Below are 19,764 nucleotides of genomic sequence, written 5' to 3' on the forward strand. Positions count from 1 at the left end.
ACGCGCGGTTCAGAGTAGGCGGTTCCCTGAAGGTAAAACGTAAATAAATGCTAGAACAGCAGACTTACAGGAGCAATTAGGGTTAAGTGCCTTGCTCAAGGGCACATCGACAGATTTTTCACCTAGTCGGCTCGGGGATTAGAACCAGCGACCTTTCGGTTTCTGGCACAACGCTCTTAACCACTAAGCTATCTCACTAGCTCGTGCTTGGCTCTGCCCACTATGACTCTTTTGCTCCCATTGGAAACGACAGGCTCTGGTCTATCTTGGTTACTTATAAAGCATCTTCGGCTGTAGCGTCACAAGAGATCATTATCTCCACATCTGCCTGTTGGTGTCGTTCTTATATTTCCGTTTACATTTTAAGTCATTTAGCAGACGCTCTTATCCAGAGCGACTTACAGTTAGTGAGTGCATACATTTTTTCATACTGCCCCCCCCCGTGGGAATCGAACCCACAACTCAATGGTTGGTATATGTCTAAAGACAACATGGTAATAAACTGTACTTGGCTGCAATAGCAAATATATTGGTAATTTCTTTGCAGTGGGTCCGTTTCTTGACTCGATCGATAATCATTGCTGCTCTCTGGTGTCCTGATGCAGACCCTGTGCACTTACATTTCACACAGAAATAATCATTCATTTATAAATCACTGGACTGGATTTTTTTTTATTCAATAACTTTTTTTTTCTCCAAGCATGTACACAGAATTAATTTTAAATGATAGTATATATATATATATATACACACACACATACACTTCAGTGTATATCATTATCTAAAAAGTTTAGGGCCAATATTGGACACTGCAGCTGTGCGCTTGAGAGAGAAGAGGAGGCTTGTTGTCTGGACTTCTGGGCTATACATCCACACAACGGCAAAAGTCACTGGTGGACAAAACTAACGGTGGAGCGGGTTGGAGCGTCACACCAGTGACTTGGAATTGTAGCAAAGCAGGTCGGGAGAGAAGAGCGGTTGTGCTGCCAGGAGACTGAAGAGTTGACGTGGAGAGCGGCAACACTGCCCCCAACAGGTAGAGGAGAGGCGCAGCAGTGCACAACAGCAACGTCACAACGATGAGTTTTGTACATGTTGAATGTGAAGGAACCTACATGCGTGTCTAAAACACCTGACTAGCAGTAATGAACAGCACCATGCAGTGAGACTGTAGACAAAACAACCAGGTTCATCCCAAAACACCTTGTTTTCTCCTGAAGATGGAATCATAGCTACATTTTCTACAACTTACGTTTGCCATACTGTAAAAAATATTTAACTTTAAACTATATTTTACAGGATGTATGAACCAATACTATAGCATAGACATTCTGCTGCCCCCCCCCCCAAAACCAGAGACGCTATAATCTGTGCAGTAGACCAAGAAGAACAACCAACAGTAGCAGAACAGTTTCACTGCCGTGTGTTCTTGTAAAACCAGACAGTTCTGATCATTCCAGTTCTTATATAACAATACAGTATAATTCATAGTTCTAAATCACTACCGGGAATGAAACGCATCAATAGCCAGAAATGAAACCCATGTGTGGGACCAATATGGACAGATATTTGGGAGAGATTGAGTTTTCCAGTTTTAGCAATACAAAAAAAAATGAACACACCCAGTTCTTGACTGTGCCGGTCGAATATATCTCTTTCCACCTTAACTACCATTACACCACCATGTTGTCTACTCAGAATGCAACAAGAGGGATTATCGGAACTGGTCGCAATTCGCTCCCCATTCCTTCCGCTTGGCACTAACCCCTTTGATGTTTGCAGATCTGTAAAGTGCTGACCCTTCAGATGTACAAACATCAAAGAAATAAGGCCAAGGGGAGGGGGTAGGGAACTGCTGGGAGAGGGGGATCCCATGGACCAGTGGACCAGGGCATGTTGTTGTCTAAGTGCTGGAAGGACTGGTGGGTGTGGCCGGCCAGGAGGGAGGGGTCAGGCTGAGTGTCGTGGGCGTGGCCTCTACATCATCCCCATCTGCATCAGGGAGTTCGCGTACGCCATCGGCTTCACATTCGGATGAGGCTGTGGAGGAGAGAGAGAGAGATATTTTTATTGGCCGTGGCTACGAATACGGAGTTTTAGTCTCAAAGCTAAGGGATCCAGATCCGTTCTGCGCAGGTGTTATTTTCTGCACACTGCGTAGCTACTGCTCACACTCCACCTGCCTTCATGTTTCTCTTTAAATCACACTCTTCTGAACCATGATGACATATAGCCTCTCTCTGCCTCATATTTATGAACAGCTGAAATTAAAAACCCTGTGGCCATTCCCACAAATATTTACTGAAGGCTATAACGACCCCGTCTGTTGTAACCGATATTGCAGTTGCACAAGCAGGACAGTCCCAACACACTGCATTGTAGCAAAAGCAGTCAGCGTTTTGTGTGGTGTAGCCAAATCTTAATAGTCGCTGCCATATCGTAGCCACTAGTCAGTGCTCCTGGAAAAAAAAGAGTAACTCCCCACTTGAGTTTTGCGTCGGGGCAAAAACAACTATCTGCGTTTTAACCGCTCACCCCTGGGCAGCCAGACATTCTCGGCAGCCCGAGCATGTGTATCCAGAGTCTGACAACGGGCAAGTTCGTTTTTTAAAATCGCGCTGTTATTCCTTACGTCGTTTGTTAACTACTGCTTTAGACTGTCTCCTATTGGTGATGATAATCTTCATCGTTAACTACTGCTTTAGACTGTCTCCTATTGGTGATGATAATCTTCATCGTTAACTACTGCTTTAGACTGTCTCCTATTGGTGATGATAATCTTCATCGTTAACTACTGCTTTAGACTGTCTCCTATTGGTGATGATAATCTTCATCGTTAACTACTGCTTTAGACTGTCTCCTATTGATGATAATCTTCATCGTTAACTACTGCTTTAGACTGTCTCCTATTGGTGATGATAATCTTCATAGTTAACTACTGCTTTAGACTGTCTCCTATTGGTGATGATAATCTTCATCGTTAACTACTGCTTTAGACTGTCTCCTATTGGTGATGATAATCTTCATCGTTAACTACTGCTTTAGACTGTCTCCTATTGGTGATGATAATCTTCATCGTTAACTACTGCTTTAGACTGTCTCCTATTGGTGATGATAATCTTCATAGTTATGCTGCCTTATCGTAGTGAGAGTTGCTGGAAGAAAAGAACTAGCCAATGTTTGCAATGATGAGAAAATCATGGCTATTTTGACTGCCTGTATGTTTCGTGCTTGTGTTCAATATGCTGGCCTACATATACTGTCAGAACAGACAAAGTGTGCACCAATATGTCTTTTGTGGAGGCTAAAACATGAAAAAATAACATACAAATCGCACTTGAGGGATGGAATGCATATCTGGAACATGTTGACCATATCTTTAGTGTACAACATTACATTTCCTCCTCCATGTCAATGAGGGGGAAGCGGCAGCGGAGCAGTGGGAAGCAGACTCTGCTGCTTCCCACTCGGCTGTCTACGTAGCTGCTTCCCACTCGGCGGCTGTCTACGTAGCTGCTTCCCACTCGGCGGCTGTCTACGTAGCTGCTTCCCACTCGGCGGCTGTCTACGTAGCTGCTTCCCACTCGGCGGCTGTCTACGTAGCTGCTTCCCACTCGGCGGCTGTCTACGTAGCTGCTTCCCACTCGGCGGCTGTCTACGTAGCTGCTTCCCACTCGGCGGCTGTCTACGTAGCTGCTTCCCACTCGGCTGTCTACGTAGCTGCTTCCCACCCTGCTGTCTACGTAGCTGCTTCCCACCCTGCTGTCTACGTAGCTGCTTCCCACTCGGCTGTCTACGTAGCTGCTTCCCACTCGGCTGTCTACGTAGCTGCTTCCCACCCTGCTGTCTACGTAGCTGCTTCCCACCCTGCTGTCTACGTAGCTGCTTCCCACTCGGCTGTCTACGTAGCTGCTTCCCACTCGGCTGTCTACGTAGCTGCTTCCCCACTCGGCTGTCTACGTAGCTGCTTCCTACTCGGCTGTCTACGTAGCTGCTTCCCACCCTGCTGTCTACGTAGCTGCTTCCCACTCGGCTGTCTACGTAGCTGCTTCCCACCCTGCTGTCTACGTAGCTGCTTCCCACTCGGCTGTCTACGTAGCTGCTTCCCACTCGGCTGTCTACGTAGCTGCTTCCTACTCGGCTGTCTACGTAGCTGCTTCCCACTCGGCTTCCTACGTAGCTGCTTCCTACTCGGCTGTCTACGTAGCTGCTTCCACTCGGCTGCTGTCTACGTAGCTGCTTCCCACTCTGCTTCCTACGTAGCTGCTTCCCACTCTGCTTCCTACGTAGCTGCTTCCCACTCTGCTTCCTACGTAGCTGCTTCCCACTCGGCTTCCTACGTAGCTGCTTCCCACTCGGCTGTCTACGTAGCTGCTTCCCACTCGGCTGTCTACGTAGCTGCTGTTCAGTGCTTCCCACTGCCCCCTCATTGACATGGAGGAGGAAATGTAATGTTGTACACTAAAGATATGGTCAACATGTTCCAGATATGCATTCCATCACTCAAGTGCAGTCCGAATTTGATAATGACAAGAAAAATATATTTGATTTAAAGGCCTGAAAGGTACTGTAACTAAAGAGATGTACTGTTATTGTTAAGGTTAGTATGTCATAGATAAAATCCGATGTACTGACCACAGCAGTGAACTGGTGAAACTCTGGTTTGAGGTCTGATCCCCTGAGGTGGATGTACGCTCCTTTATTAGCCATCTGATCACTGGGGGAGGGAAGGAGGGAGAGGGAGGGGGAGAGAGAGAGGGGGGGAGGGAGGGAGAGAGAGGGGGGAAGGAGGGAGAGAGAGGGGGGAAGGAGGGAGAGAGAGGGGGGAAGGAGGGAGAGAGAGGGGGGAGGGAGGGAGAGGGAGAGAGAGGGGGGAGGGAGGGAGAGGGAGGGGAGGGGAGGGAGGGAGAGGGAGGGAGGAGAGAGAGAGGGGGGAGGGAGAGAGAGGGATGGGGGGAGAGAGGAAGGGGGAGGAGGGAGGGGGAGAGAGGGAAGGAGGGGGAGGGAAGGAGGGAGAGAGAGAGAGGGAGGAGGAGGGAGGGGAGGGAAAGAGAGGGGGGAAGGAGGGAGGGGAGACAGGGTGAGGGGGGAGGGAGAGAGAGGGGAGGGAGAGAGAGAGAGAGAAGACATTTACTGTGATCTTAAACTCTACGCCTTTAGAGGGGGTGACATTTGACATGTGAGAGTCTTACAATAGATATTGTTTTAGATCTGACAATGCAGAAGCAAATCACTAAAGTGGGATTGAATAGTGAGTCTGTTGCCCTAGTTACCAGTAGTTGGGCGCTGAGAAGACTGTGATGCACTTCCCTGAGTGTGTGACCTCATAACCCTCGGCCTTGACCTCGTGGCTGCGGACAATGTAATCCAGGTTGTTCTGTTCCAGGAACCGCTCTGTGACGTCAGGACCAAATTGACAGCTCACACCTCGCTTAGAGACAGACCGCCCATTCTGAGGGTCGGAGAGGGAGGGGGTAGAGAAAATCATTAAATAGACAGATGACATCATGCAGCACAGCTATTTAAACCAGATTATATAATAATTATATATTGTTGATGACAGAGTATATTTCTAGGGCAGTGCCGGGCACCAAACCTGTGGCTGTGGGTCAGACCAGAGAAGATCACACATGGGACCTGAAGAAAACAAACAGTTGATTAAACAACATTTTAAATCCTAGGTCCTAAATGAGACAAAGATATCGATTAATTGATCGCTCTTACCAGAGTCTGGGGGCTGTCTGTTCCTGTCGATCTTCCTCAGATCATCCAGCATCACTCCGTCCTCACTGAACAGCCCTCCGTGCATCACCTGACACAGACACAACACAACTATAGACAATATTCTCAAATGTCCAGTTCTACCATTGGAAGCCTAAAGGTGTCAGCATGCTTCAGTTGGGCTGGGGCCTAGCAGAACTCGGCTAGCTGAACTGAACGAGAGTGCTTGAATACTCTCTTAAAAGACCCTTGCTTGAAAAACGAGAAAAAAGCAGCAATAGTACAGTTTGTCCATTTTGAGACGCCGTAGCCAGTATACACTTCCTCAAAATAGTCAGAATTAATCTAACTCAAGAAAAAAAAAAAACTCACGAAGTCCAAAATGTCGTCATAATATATGCACAAACTCTACCAAACGGTTTCGGCTGGGAAGCATGCGGACGCCTTAACAGAAACCCTACCATGACTTTGCTGTTGATACACTGTGTGAGGGCTATCGGGGGTTAGAGGTCAAAGGTTAGGGATACCTAACAGGACTTTGCCGTTGATGCACTGTGCCAGAGGTTAGGGGTCAGGGTAAAGCGTATGCTGCGTTCACAACAGCTTGTAATTTCGTAAATACCAGCATACAACTGGAAAAAAATGCACTTGGACGCCCCTCCAACTGGTTATTACAAGTGGGAAACTTGTCTATCGTCCAGAGTTTCCCACTTGTGTCTCTGACGTCAGTTGTCAACAAACAAGACAGCAAGCATGGCGACATCTTCAGCAGTTGTTGATTATGGTAAGAACTAAACACAAATTGATAAAAATGTATTCTGTTATTTTTCCTTTTAATTTAGGGTAAAGTATTTGGTCACCTACAAACAAGCAAGATTTCTGGCTCTCACAGACCTGTAACTTCTTCTTTAAGAGGCTCCGCTGTCCTCCACTCGTTACCTGTATTAATGGCACCTGTTTGAACTTGTTATCAGTATAAAAGACACCTGTCCACAACCTCAAACAGTCACACTCCAAACTCCACTATGGCCAAGACCCAAAGAGCTGTCAAAGGACACCAGAAACAAAATTGTAGACCTGCACCAGGCTGGGAAGACTGAATCTGCAATAGGTAAGCAGCTTGGTTTGAAGAAATCAACTGTGGGAGCAATTATTAGGAAATGGAAGACATACAAGACCACTGATAATCTCCCTCGATCTGGGGCTCCACGCAAGATCTCACCCCGTGGGGTCAAAATGATCACAAGAACGGTGAGCAAAAATCCCAGAACCACACGGGGGGACCTAGTGAATGACCTGCAGAGAGCTGGGACCAAAGTAACAAAGCCTACCATCAGTAACACACTACGCCGCCAGGGACTCAAATCCTGCAGTGCCAGACGTGTCCCCATGCTTAAGCCAGTACATGTCCAGGCCCGTCTGAAGTTTGCTAGAGTGCATTTGGATGATCCAGAAGAGGATTGGGAGAATGTCATATGGTCAGATGAAACCAAAATATAACTTTTTGGTAAAAACTCAACTCGTCGTGTTTGGAGGACAAAGAATGCTGAGTTGCATCCAAAGAACACCATACCTACTGTGAAGCATGGGGGTGGAAACATCATGCTTTGGGGCTGTTTTTCTGCAAAGGGACCAGGACGACTGATCCGTGTAAAGGAAAGAATGAATGGGGCCATGTTTCGTGAGATTTTGAGTGAAAACCTCCTTCCATCAGCAAGGGCATTGAAGATGAAACGTGGCTGGGTCTTTCAGCATGACAATGATCCCAAACACACCGCCCGGGCAACGAAGGAGTGGCTTCGTAAGAAGCATTTCAAGGTCCTGGAGTGGCCTAGCCAGTCTCCAGATCTCAACCCCATAGAACATCTTTGCAGGGAGTTGAAAGTCTGTGTTGCCCAGCGACAGCCCCAAAACATCTCTCATCTTTTTAAGTGGGAGAACTTGCACAATTGGTGGCTGACTAAATACTTTTTTCCCCCACTGTAACTCCAATCCTGTGTATTGTATTTTATTCCTTGTGTTACTATTTCATTTTTAAACTGCATCGTTGGGAAGGGCTCGTAAGCAAGCATTTCACGGTAAAGTCTACACCAGTTGTATTCGGCTCATGTGACAAATAACATTTGATTTGATGACCTCAATGTTTGATGGTACTCTACATCACCAAAAGTATGTGGACACCTGCTCATCGAACATCTCATTCCAAAATCATGGGCATTAATATGGAGTTGGTCCCCCACCTTTGCTGCTATAACAGCCTCCACTCTTCTGGGAAGGCTTTCCACTAGATGTTGGAACATTGCTGCAGGGACTTGCTTCCATTCAGCCACAAGAGCATTAGTTAGGTCGGGCAATGATGTTGGGCGATTAGGCCTGGCTCGCAGTCGGCGTTCCAATTCATCCTAAAGGTGTTCGATGGGGTTGAGGTCAGGGCTCTGTGCAGGCCAGTCAAGTTCTTTCACACTGATCTCGACCAACCATTTCTATATGGACCTCGCTTTGTGCATGGGGGCATTGTCATGCTGAAACAGAAAAGGGCCTTCCCTAAACTGTTGCCACAAAGTTGGAAGCACAGAATCGTCTAGAATGTCATTGTTTGCTGTAGCGTTAAGATTTCCCTTCACTGGAACTAAGGGGCCTAGCCCGAACCATGAAAAACAACCCCAGACCATTATTCCTCCTCCAAACTTTACAGTTGGCACTATGCATTCGGGCAGGTAGCGTTCTCCTGGCATTCGCCAAACCCAGATTTGTCCATCGGACTCCCAGATGGTGAAGCATGATTCATCCCGCCGGAGAACGCGTTTCCACTGCTCCAGAGTCCAATAGCGGCGAGCTTTACACCACTCCAGCCGACGCTTGGCATTGCGCATGGTGATCTTGGGCTTGTGTGCGGCCATGGAAACCCATTTCATGAAGCTCCTGACGAACAGTTCTTGTGCTGACGTTGCTTCCAGAGGTAGTTTGGAACTCGATAGTGAGTGTTGCAACCGAGGACAGACGATTTTTACGCATCAGCATTCCCATTCTGTGAGCTTGGGTGGCCTACCACTTCACGGCTGAGCCGTTGTTGCACCTAGACATTTCCACTTCACAATAACAGCACTTACAGTTGACCGGGGCAGCTCTAGCAGGGCAGAAATGTGACGAACTGACTTGTCGGAAAGGTGGCATCCTATGATGGTGCCACATTGAAAGTCACTGAGATCTTTAGTAAGGCCATTCTACTGCCAATGTTTGTCTATGGAGATTGCATGGCTGTGTGCTCGATTTTATATACCTGTCAGCAACGGGTGTGGCTGAAATTGCAGAATCCACTAATTTGAATAGTGTATTCCCCAAATTCCAAGTTCAAAACGTGAATGTACTCATCTCGTATTTACGACTATTTACGATGTATTTACCACATAGTTATGAATGCAGAATTACCTACCAGGACCTTGCCGTCGATGCACTGTGCTAGAGGTTAGGGGTCAGAGGTTAAGGGTCAGGGTTACCTACCAGAACTTTTCCGTTGATGCACTGTGCCAGAGGCAGCCACTGGAAGACCTCACTGAAGAGCGTAAACATTGGAGTGGTGTACTTGGCCTTCACCTCCCCCTCAAAACCATACATCTGGTTCATGTTGTCAGTCTCGTGGTTTCCTAGTTAAACAGGAACATATGGACATTAGTTACCAACACAATTGACCGACCCTTCGCTAAGCCCCGCCCCAGAATTTTGGGCAACCAATCGCAACGCTTCGATGGATAGCAACTGTAGTTGAGTCCGACACCTCAGACAAGGTCACGTTTCAAACCCTTGGAAGCCAAGGATGGCTATGGCAAAAACAGAGATTTCATTAAAAAAATATATTGTTTAAAGGGCTAAATAATTTAACAGTGCACCAGGGGTACTTGCAACTATGATACATGAAATACAGAGCCTGTTTTGTTTTTAGAATAATAACTTATACTGTTGTTGCATTGTTAGCTAGCTAGCTAACTGGCTGGTTAGCTAGGTCTCATTGAAAATATTGCTAACGCTAGCTGGTTAGCTAGCTCTCATTGATAACATTGCTAACGCTAACTGGTTAGCTAGCGCTCATCGAAAACATTGCTAACGCTAGCTGGTTAGTGCTCATAAACTCAGCAAAAAAAAGAAACGTCCCTTTTTCAGGACCCTGTCTTTCAAAGATAATTCGTAAAAATCCAAATAACTTCAAAGATCTTCATTGTAAAGGGTTTCCCATGCTTGTTCAATGAACCATAAACAATTAATGAACATGCACCTGTGGAACGGTCATTAAGACACTAACAGCTTACAGACGGTAGGCAATTAAGGTCACAGTTATGAAAACTTGGGACAATAAAGAGGCCTTTCTCCTGACTCTGAAAAACACCAAAAGAAAGATGCCCAGGGTCCCTGCGTGAGCGTGCCTTAGGCATGCTTCAAGGAGGCACGAGGACTGCAGATGTGGCCAGGGCAATAAATTGCAATGTCCGTACTGTGAGATGCCTAAGACAGCTCTACAGGGAGACAGGACGGACAGCTGATCGTCCTCGCAGTGGCAGGCCACGTGTAACAACACCTGCACGGGATCTGTACATCCAAACATCACACCTGAGGGACAGGTACAGGATGGCAACAACAACTACCAGAGTTACACCAGGAACGCACAATCCCTCCATCAGTGCTCAGACTGTCTGCAATAGGCTGAGAGAGGCTGGACTGAGGGCTTGTAGGCCCTGTTGTAAGGCAGGTCCTCACCAGACATCACCGGCAACAACGTCACCTATGGGCAGAAACCCACCGTCGCTGGACCAGACAGGACTGGCAAAAAGTGCTCTTCACTGACGAGTCGTGGTTTTGTCTCACCAGGGGTGATGGTCGGATTCGCGTTTATCGTCGAAGGAATGAGCGTAACACCGAGGCCTGTACTTTGGCGCGGGATCGATTTCCGTCATGGTCTGGGACAGTGTGTCACAGCATCATCGGACTGAGCTTGTTGTCATTGCAGTCAACCTCAACGCTGTGCGTTACAGGGAAGACATCCTCCTCCCTTATGTGGTACCCTTCCTGCAGGCTCATCCTGACATGACCCTCCAGCATGTCAATGCCACCAGCCATACTGCTCGTTCTGTGCGTGATTTCCTGCAAGACAGGAATGTCAGTGTTCTACCATGGCCAGCGAAGAGCCTGGATCTCAATCCCATTGAGCACGTCTGGGACCTGTTGGATTGGAGGGTCAGTATGTCCGGGAACTTGCAGGTGCCTTGGTGGAAGAGTGGGGTAACATCTCGGCAGGTAGCTTAGTGGTTAAGAGCGTTGTGCCAGTAACCGAAAGGTCGCTGGTTCTAATCCCCGAGCCGACTAGGTGAAAAATCTGTCGATGTGCCCTTGAGCAAGGCACTTAACCCTAATTGCTCCTGTAAGTCACTCTGGATAAGAGCGTCTGCTAAAATGACTAATAAATAAATAATAAAAATATCACAGCAAGAACTGGCAAATCTGGTGCAGTCCATGAGGAGGAGATGCACTGCAGTCCATGAGGAGGAGATGCACTGCAGTACTTAATGCAGCAGATACTGACTGTTACTTTTGATTTTAACCCCCCCTTTGTTCAGGGACACATTATTCAATTTCTGTTAGTTACATGTCTGTGGAACTTGTTCAGTTTATGTCTCAGTTGTTGAATCTTGTTATGTTCATACAAATATTTACACATGTTAAGTTTGCTGAAAATAAACGCAGTTGACAGTGAGGACATTTCTTTTTTTTTCTGAGATTAGTTAATATAACTAATTGGAATATAACAAAATTGGCTATTAGGAATATAACTCTCATAGGCTGTCGACATCAGCAAACCATTTGAGAGCACTTGTTAGCTCCAAACGTGGTTAATAGCTTTGACTGCCTGCAGAGTGCCTTTAGCGCCATCCAGTGGTTAGCCACACTACAAACTTAAATTTGACCAGGTTCCCATAAAGCAATTGTAATGACAGTTCACCACAACATACCCGAGGGTCTCCTGATCAGCAAGGGGTAGTCTGTGTTTCATTTCATTGTGTATTAAAAGCACAGTTTAAGATCATTGTGAGGGTTTTCTCCAGTGGTTTGAATGGGGAATTGGGCTTCCTGGTAAAATGTTGACCAAGGTTGTAACAGTAACCAAGGGTGGCAGGGCTTAGCGAAGGGTCAATTCCACACGGGGAATATAAACATTAGCAAAGACGGAAGAATGGCCACTGATATACAGTGTTCTTCTCAACTTCCTCTGTGAAGGTGTAGGGAGGAGCATACTGACCTCTGAGCAGGTAGGAGGAGTCAGGGAAGGGCATACTGACCTCTGAGCAGGTAGGAGGAGTCAGGGAGGAGCATACTGACCTCTGAGCAGGTAGGAGGAGTCAGGGAGGAGCATACTGACCTCTGAGCAGGTAGGAGGAGTCAGGGAGGAGCATACTGACCTCTGAGCAGGTAGGAGGAGTCAGGGAAGGGCATACTGACCTCTGAGCAGGTAGGAGGAGTCAGGGAGGAGCATACTGACCTCTGAGCAGCTGTAGGGAGGAGCATACTGACCTCTGAGCAGGTAGGAGGAGTCAGGGAGGAGCATACTGACCTCTGAGCAGGTAGGAGGAGTCAGGGAGGAGCATACTGACCTCTGAGCAGGTAGGAGGAGTCAGGGAGGAGCATACTGACCTCTGAGCAGGTAGGAGGAGTCAGGGAGGAGCATACTGACCTCTAAGCAGGTAGGAGGAGTCAGGGAGGAGCATACTGACCTCTAAGCAGGTAGGAGGAGTCAGGGAGGAGCATACTGACCTCTGAGCAGGTAGGAGGAGTCAGGGAGGAGCATACTGACCTCTGAGCAGGTAGGAGGAGTCAGGGAGGAGCATACTGACCTCTGAGCAGCTGTAGGGAGGAGCATACTGACCTCTGAGCAGGTAGAAGGAGTCAGGGAGGAGCAGCTTGAAGCCAAACAGAGTCAGGATGACCTCTAGGGAGAACGAACCACGGTCCACAAAGTCTCCATTAAACAGCTGTGTTATATTGTTAAGGGTTATCATGTACATTTATTTGAATACAAACAGTTTTACTGCACATGTGACCGTGACTGTGACTGAGCAGGATACATAGGGGTTGGTCTCGGAGGGTAAGCCGTTCAGCTCAAAGATGTTCAGAAGGTCGTAGAACTGTCCGTGTGTGTCGCCACAAATGGTAATCTTCTCTGTCTGTTGGGGAGGAAACAGAACAGGTTTAGGCACAGGGACAGTTCATATATGCTGTAGGGGATAATCAGACCACCAAGTGCTAACAGTCAGTATCTGGCTAACGTGTGAAATGCTTGATAATGTATGTGATATCAACAGAGAGGTATATTTTCTGGGTGATTTAAATATTGACATTTATGAAATTACTTATTCCAGTTATTAATAAGCATGCACGATTGGCAAGATTAGCAAACTTAGGCATGACATGCCAGCAACAAACGCTGACACTACACATCCAAGTATATCTGCCCAAATTATGAAAGACAAGAATTGTACTTTTGAATTCCGTAAAGTGAGTGTGGAAGAGGTGAAAAAATTATTGTTGTCTATGAACAATGACGTGCCACTTTGGTCTGACAACTTGGAAGGAAAATTACTGGGGATAATAGCGTACGATATTGCCAATCCTATTTGCCATATCTTCAATTTAAGCCTACTAGAAAGTGTGTGCCCTCTGGCCTGGAGGGAAGCAAAAGTCATTCCTAAGAATAGTAAAGCCCCCTTTACTGGCTCAAATAGCCGACCAATCAGCCTGAAAAAATTGTTTGACCAGATACAATGCTATTTTACAGTAAACAAATTGACAACAGACTTTCAGAACACTTATAGGGAAGGACATTCAACAAGCACAGCACTTACACAAATGACTGATGATTGGCTGAGAAATTGATGATAAAAAGATTGCTGGGGCTGTTTTAATAGACTTCAGTGAGTCTTTGGACATTATCGATCATAGTCTGCTGCTGGAAAAACGTATGCGTTATGGCTTTACACCCGCTGCTATATTGTGGATAAAGAGTTACCAACACTATACACGCCAGCTACTACAGCAACTGAAATGACAGCAACACTTAACAAAGAGCTGCAGTTAGTTTCAGAATGGGTGGCAAGGAATAAGTTAGTCCTAAATATTTATAAAACTAAAAGCATTGATTGTATTTGGCACAAATCATTCACTAAACACTAAACCTCAACTAAATCTTGTAATGAATAATGTGGAAATTGAGCAAGTTGAGGTGACTAAACTGCTTGGAGTAACCCTGGATTGTAAACTGTCATGGTTAAAACATATTGATACAACAGTAGCTAAGATGGGGAGAAGTCTGTCCATAATAAAGCACTGCTCTACCTTCTTAACAGCACTATCAACAAGGCAGGTCCTACAGGCTCTAGTTTTGTCGCACCTGGACTACTGTTCAGTCGTGTGGTCAGGTGCCACAAAGAGGGCTCAAAACAGGGCAGCAAGGCTGGCCCTTGGATGTACACAGAGAGCAAACAATAATATGCATGTCAATCTCTCCTGGCTCAAAGTAAAGAAGAGATTGACTTCATCACTACTTGTTTTTGTAAGAGGTATTGACATGTTGAATGCACCGAGCTGTCTGTTTAAACTACTAGCACACAGCTCGGACACCCATGCATACCCCGCAAGACATGCCACCAGAGGTCTCTTCACAGTCCAAGTCCAGAACAGACTATAGGAGGTGCACAGTACTACATAGAGCCATGACTACATGGAACTATATTCCACATCAGGTAACTGATGCAAGCAGTAGAATCAGATTGAAAAAACAGATAAAAAATACACATTATGGAACAACGGGGACTGTGAAGCAACACAAACATAGGCACAGACACATGCAGACACACACAATAACATACACACACGTACACATGGATTTTGTGTTGTTGATATGTGGTAGTGGAGTATGGGCCTGAGCGCACACACTTAGTGTGTTGTGAATTCTGTAATGAATGTATTGTAATGTTTTTAAAATTGTATAACTGCCTTCATTTTGCCGGACCCCAGGAATGGGGATCCATAATCAATACAAATACAAATCTGACAATTGGAGGACTGGACAGGATGAAGAGCAATACCAGGAAGTCAACATACATCACGGATGTCTCACCTCTTTTAATGTGATCTCAATTAGACTGGGCAGTTTGGATAAGAGTTCTTTGACTTGGATCAGAATCTAAAAGGAGACAATTCATTAGTCAACACAAATACAGGGTTACATAAGGTTTCAAGCTGATGCATAAGGTTAGGTTTACCTGATTCGTACACTAATAATACAGTATTATAGGTGTACCGGATAAGAACTATACAATTACAGTATTATAGGTGTACCTGCTAAGTACTATAAAGTTACAGTATTATAGGTGTACCTGCTAAGTACTATAAAGTTACAGTATTATAGGTGTACCTGCTAAGTACTATAATATTACAGTATTATTATAGGTGTACCTGCTAAGTACTATAATATTATAGTATTATTATAGGTGTACCTGATAAGTACACTAATATGACAGTATTATTATAGGTGTACCTGATAAGTACACTAATATGACAGTATTATTATAGGTGTACCTGATAAGTACACTAATATGACAGTATTATTATAGGTGTACCTGATAAGTACACTAATATTATAGTATTATTATAGGTGTACCTGATAAGTACACTAATATTACAGTATTATTATAGGTGTACCTGATAAGTACACTAATATTATAGTATTATAGGTGTACCTGATAAGTACACTAATATTATAGTATTATTATAGGTGTACCTGATAAGTACACTAATATTACAGTATTATTATAGGTGTACCTGATAAGTACACTAATATTATAGTATTATTATAGGTGTACCTGATAAGTACACTAATATGACAGTATTATTATAGGTGTACCTGATAAGTACACTAATAGTATAGTATTATTATAGGTGTACCTGATAAGTACACTAATATGACAGTATTATTATAGGTGTACCTGATAAGTACACTAATAGTATAGTATTATTATAGGTGTACCTGATAAGTACACTAATATTATAGTATTATTATAGGTGTACCTGATAAATACACTAATATTACAGCATTATTATAGGTGTACCTGATAAGTACACTAATATTATAGTATTATTATAGGTGTACCTGATAAGTACACTAATATTACAGTATTATTATAGGGGTACCTGATAAGTACACTAATATTACAGTATTATTATAGGTGTACCTGATAAGTACACTAATATTATAGTATTATTATAGGTGTACCTGATAAGTACACTAATATTATAGTATTATTATAGGTGTACCTGATAAGTACACTAATATTACAGTATTATTATAGGTGTACCTGATAAGTACACTAATATTATAGTATTATTATAGGTGTACCTGATAAGTACACTAATATGACAGTATTATTATAGGTGTACCTGATAAGTACACTAATATGACAGTATTATTATAGGTGTACCTGATAGGCACACTAATATTACAGTATTATTATAGGTGTACCTGATAAGTACACTAATATTATAGTATTATTATAGGTGTACCTGATAAGTACACTAATATTATAGTATTATTATAGGTGTACCTGATAAGTACACTAATATTACAGTATTATTATAGGTGTACCTGATAAGTACACTAATGTTATAGTATTATTATAGGTGTACCTGATAAGTACACTAATATTACAGTATTATTATAGGTGTACCTGATAAGTACACTAATATTATAGTATTATTATAGGTGTACCTGATAAGTACACTAATATTATAGTATTATTATAGGTGTACCTGATAAGTACACTAATATGACAGTATTATTATAGGTGTACCTGATAAGTACACTAATATTATAGTATTATTATAGGTGTACCTGATAAGTACACTAATATTACAGTATTATTATAGGTGTACCTGATAGGCACACTTTCTGTGCAGTTTCTTCTGGTCTTTGAAGCACTCCATCATCTCTTTCATGAACGTCATCGTCACCTTCCCTTCTTCCAGCTTCGGTCCTGTGTACTCGTCCTCGATCACTACATGGTGGCACAATCAACCAACCAAATGTATACAGCCCATTTTACAGCAACATTTGTCACCAGGTGCTTTACAGTAACTCAGCCTTGTAACTCAGCCTTGAAGATCTTCCAATTCTAAAGCACCATGATGTATAGAGGCAGTAGCCCTTTATTTACACATACAAATGATATAAAATCCATACTTTTAAAACAGTTATAACCAAAAAGATTAAAAAAAGTAATGAATCCTAAAATATAAAAATGACAAACTACTCACTCATGTTTTCGATGTCTAGGGAGTCTACGACCGATTTCTTGATCTCGTCACTGGCGATGGCTCTCTCGAAGGCTTTCTGTTTCACGATCTTGTTGCACTCCTGGTATTTCATCTTAGCGTCCTTATCGTTGGGTCGCACCCGCACTACCTAACCCCACAACACCAGGCAGAAACACACAGGGCCAGGCCTAGGGTCAGTCTCACATTTAAACACTATGCTGGTACCAGTACTACATATGGGTCAGTACCATGGTGAGTTACATAACATAAGGGTCAGTACCATGGTGAGTTACATAACATATGGGTCAGTACCATGGTGAGTTACATAACATATGGGTCAGTACCATGGTGAGTTACATAACATAAGGGTCAGTACCATGGTGAGTTACATAACATATGGGTCAGTACCATGGTGAGTTACATAACATAAGGGTCAGTACCATGGTGAGTTACATAACATAAGGGTCAGTACCATGGTGAGTTACATAACATATGGGTCAGTACCATGGTGAGTTACATAACATATGGGTCAGTACCATGGTGAGTTACATAACATATGGGTCAGTACCATGGTGAGTTACATAACATATGGGTCAGTACCATGGTGAGTTACATAACATATGGGTCAGTACCATGGTGAGTTACATGACATATGGGTCAGTACCATGGTGAGTTACATAACATAAGGGTCAGTCCAAAATGCAAAGTAAAAGATTTTACAGCCATGATTTGGTAGTAAATTAATACAAACCGTTTTGATTTCTAGAAATCGTTAATGCTTCTCTCCTCTCACTAAGGCTTCAGTGATAGCCTCCAATAGAGGCGATATGTCCATGACACCAATGCTCTAAATTTGTCTCAGTGACAGACAGGCAGCTATCACTGGCAGTGATGTGGCACAGTCAGCCAGCCAGCCAGCCAGCCAGTCAGCGAGTCAGCGAGCCAGCCAGCCAGTCAGCCAGTCAGCCAGCCAGCCAGCAGAGCTCCATGTTGCCAGAGCTTTAGGGTGTTTATGTCAACATGGAACGAAGACCAGCCGTTTTTAAATTACCTTTTTCCACTGACCAAAATGTATATTTGATGGAATATTTCATTGATGGATTAAACCTTTGATCGATTTACTGAACTGACCACAATTAAAACAGAATCTAGCCCTGGCAGTAAATGGCTGCCTAGTTATCACACTGTCAAGGTAGAGACCTCTGCAAGATGACATCATCTCAAACAGGGCGACTTTCTAAAACTGTGAAGACGCCCCCATTATTGGCTCCTCCCTTGTGACACGCCCACATTCTCCACTTCTGTCCTCATCTTACTACTACTACATTTACATTTTAGTCATTTAGCAGACGCTCTTATCCAGAGCCACTTACAGTTAGTGAGTGCATACATTATTTTTTATTATTTTTTCATACTGGCCCCCCGTGGGAATCAAACCCACAACCCTGGCGTTGCAAACGCCATGCTCTACCAACTGAGCTACATCCCTGCCGGCCATTCCCTCCCCTACCCTGGACGACGCTGGGTCAATTGTGCGCCGCCCCATGGGTCTCCCGGTCGCGGCCGGCTACGACAGAGCCTGGATTCGAACCAGGATCTCTAGTGGCACAGCTAGCACTGCGATGCAGCGCCTTAGACCACTGCGCCACTCGGTGCCGCCGCCACCACCACCTCCACCACCACTACTACTACTACTACTGCTGCTGCTACTACTACTACTACTACTACTACTACAACAACTGAGCTTATGTGGAGGTTTCCATCTGGTCACCAACATTATTTTTGCCGGAGTCAATCCGTACAACTATTACTCGTTTCTGGGGTACTGTGAGAGTCAATGAAGAGTAATTGTTCAACAATAAAATATTAGGGAGATGGGGAATGGCAGTACCAACTATACTTGACACAGACCTGGCAACCTGTAACCCAAAACGTGTTCACACTGGGGCAGTCCCACATCGTGTGAAATGTAGGTTCCAATATTTATTTGAGAACACAACAGACAATTTAGAGTCAAATAAAATCTGGAAATTAATTTGTAGTGTAATTAGTTGATGATTCATAGGGGATATTCATTGGGATATTGTTCCAGAATCTTCTCCAATCTGTATTTTGTTGGTAGTCTTTAAGATCTGTGTTCCATACTGTAACTGTCAGAGCCAAATAGGTAAATATTGTATATTTGCATGTTTCCAATTCATGATGCATTTCTGTTGTTTGTGTGTTTGCCATTGATCCGCTGTCAAGTGTGTGTACCCCATCTACAGGCCAATGGAGAATACAATTAAAAAGGAATACACGCTCCAAGGCCTAATGGGAGTGGCCGGAATGGCAGCGCACAGTCTTTTGACCGTACCAGACCATGTTCACCCTGCTGTTTGTTTCTTTAGTTTAATGATCACAATTTGTTTTGGTAGAATCCTATACATTTTTGTATCCAGAAGAACGACAAATAAATGTATTATTATTTTTCGACTTGAATCAAACTCTGGACATTGCATTTGTATGCGTCAAGACTAACACGTCACCACTCTCCATCGTGGCTAAAGGATTAAAATTGAAATGTTTTGGAACAATTATATTGGACAATGTAGCCACTACAGTAAATATACCACCTGGGGATTTACAATGATGTCATCCTCCTAAGAGTACCTTGAAGCCTCCTCTCCTGTCATCCTCCTAAGAGTACCT

At 44.2% G+C, this 19,764-nt stretch overlaps 1 protein-coding gene across 1 annotated transcript in view; it reads right to left on the reverse strand.

Moving 5' to 3' along the window:
* Window positions 1-656: 656 nt before the first annotated feature.
* The window catches only part of ppp5c (protein phosphatase 5, catalytic subunit), a 31,904-nt gene continuing 12,796 nt past the window's right edge, over window positions 657-19,764 (reverse strand). The window contains exons 3-13 of the mRNA XM_041877903.2: window positions 17,074-17,221; window positions 16,693-16,814; window positions 14,882-14,947; window positions 12,831-12,929; window positions 12,632-12,737; window positions 9,223-9,365; window positions 5,725-5,812; window positions 5,597-5,637; window positions 5,274-5,452; window positions 4,636-4,717; window positions 657-2,040 (exon numbers count right to left, since the gene is read on the reverse strand). Of these exons, the coding sequence (XP_041733837.1) occupies window positions 1,978-2,040; window positions 4,636-4,717; window positions 5,274-5,452; window positions 5,597-5,637; window positions 5,725-5,812; window positions 9,223-9,365; window positions 12,632-12,737; window positions 12,831-12,929; window positions 14,882-14,947; window positions 16,693-16,814; window positions 17,074-17,221 (1,137 nt within the window). The 3' untranslated portion in view covers window positions 657-1,977. The remainder of the gene's footprint in view (window positions 2,041-4,635; window positions 4,718-5,273; window positions 5,453-5,596; window positions 5,638-5,724; window positions 5,813-9,222; window positions 9,366-12,631; window positions 12,738-12,830; window positions 12,930-14,881; window positions 14,948-16,692; window positions 16,815-17,073; window positions 17,222-19,764) is intronic.

Source organism: Coregonus clupeaformis, chromosome 6 (assembly GCF_020615455.1).
Source record: "Coregonus clupeaformis isolate EN_2021a chromosome 6, ASM2061545v1, whole genome shotgun sequence".
NCBI classification, from domain to species: Eukaryota; Metazoa; Chordata; class Actinopteri; order Salmoniformes; family Salmonidae; genus Coregonus; species Coregonus clupeaformis.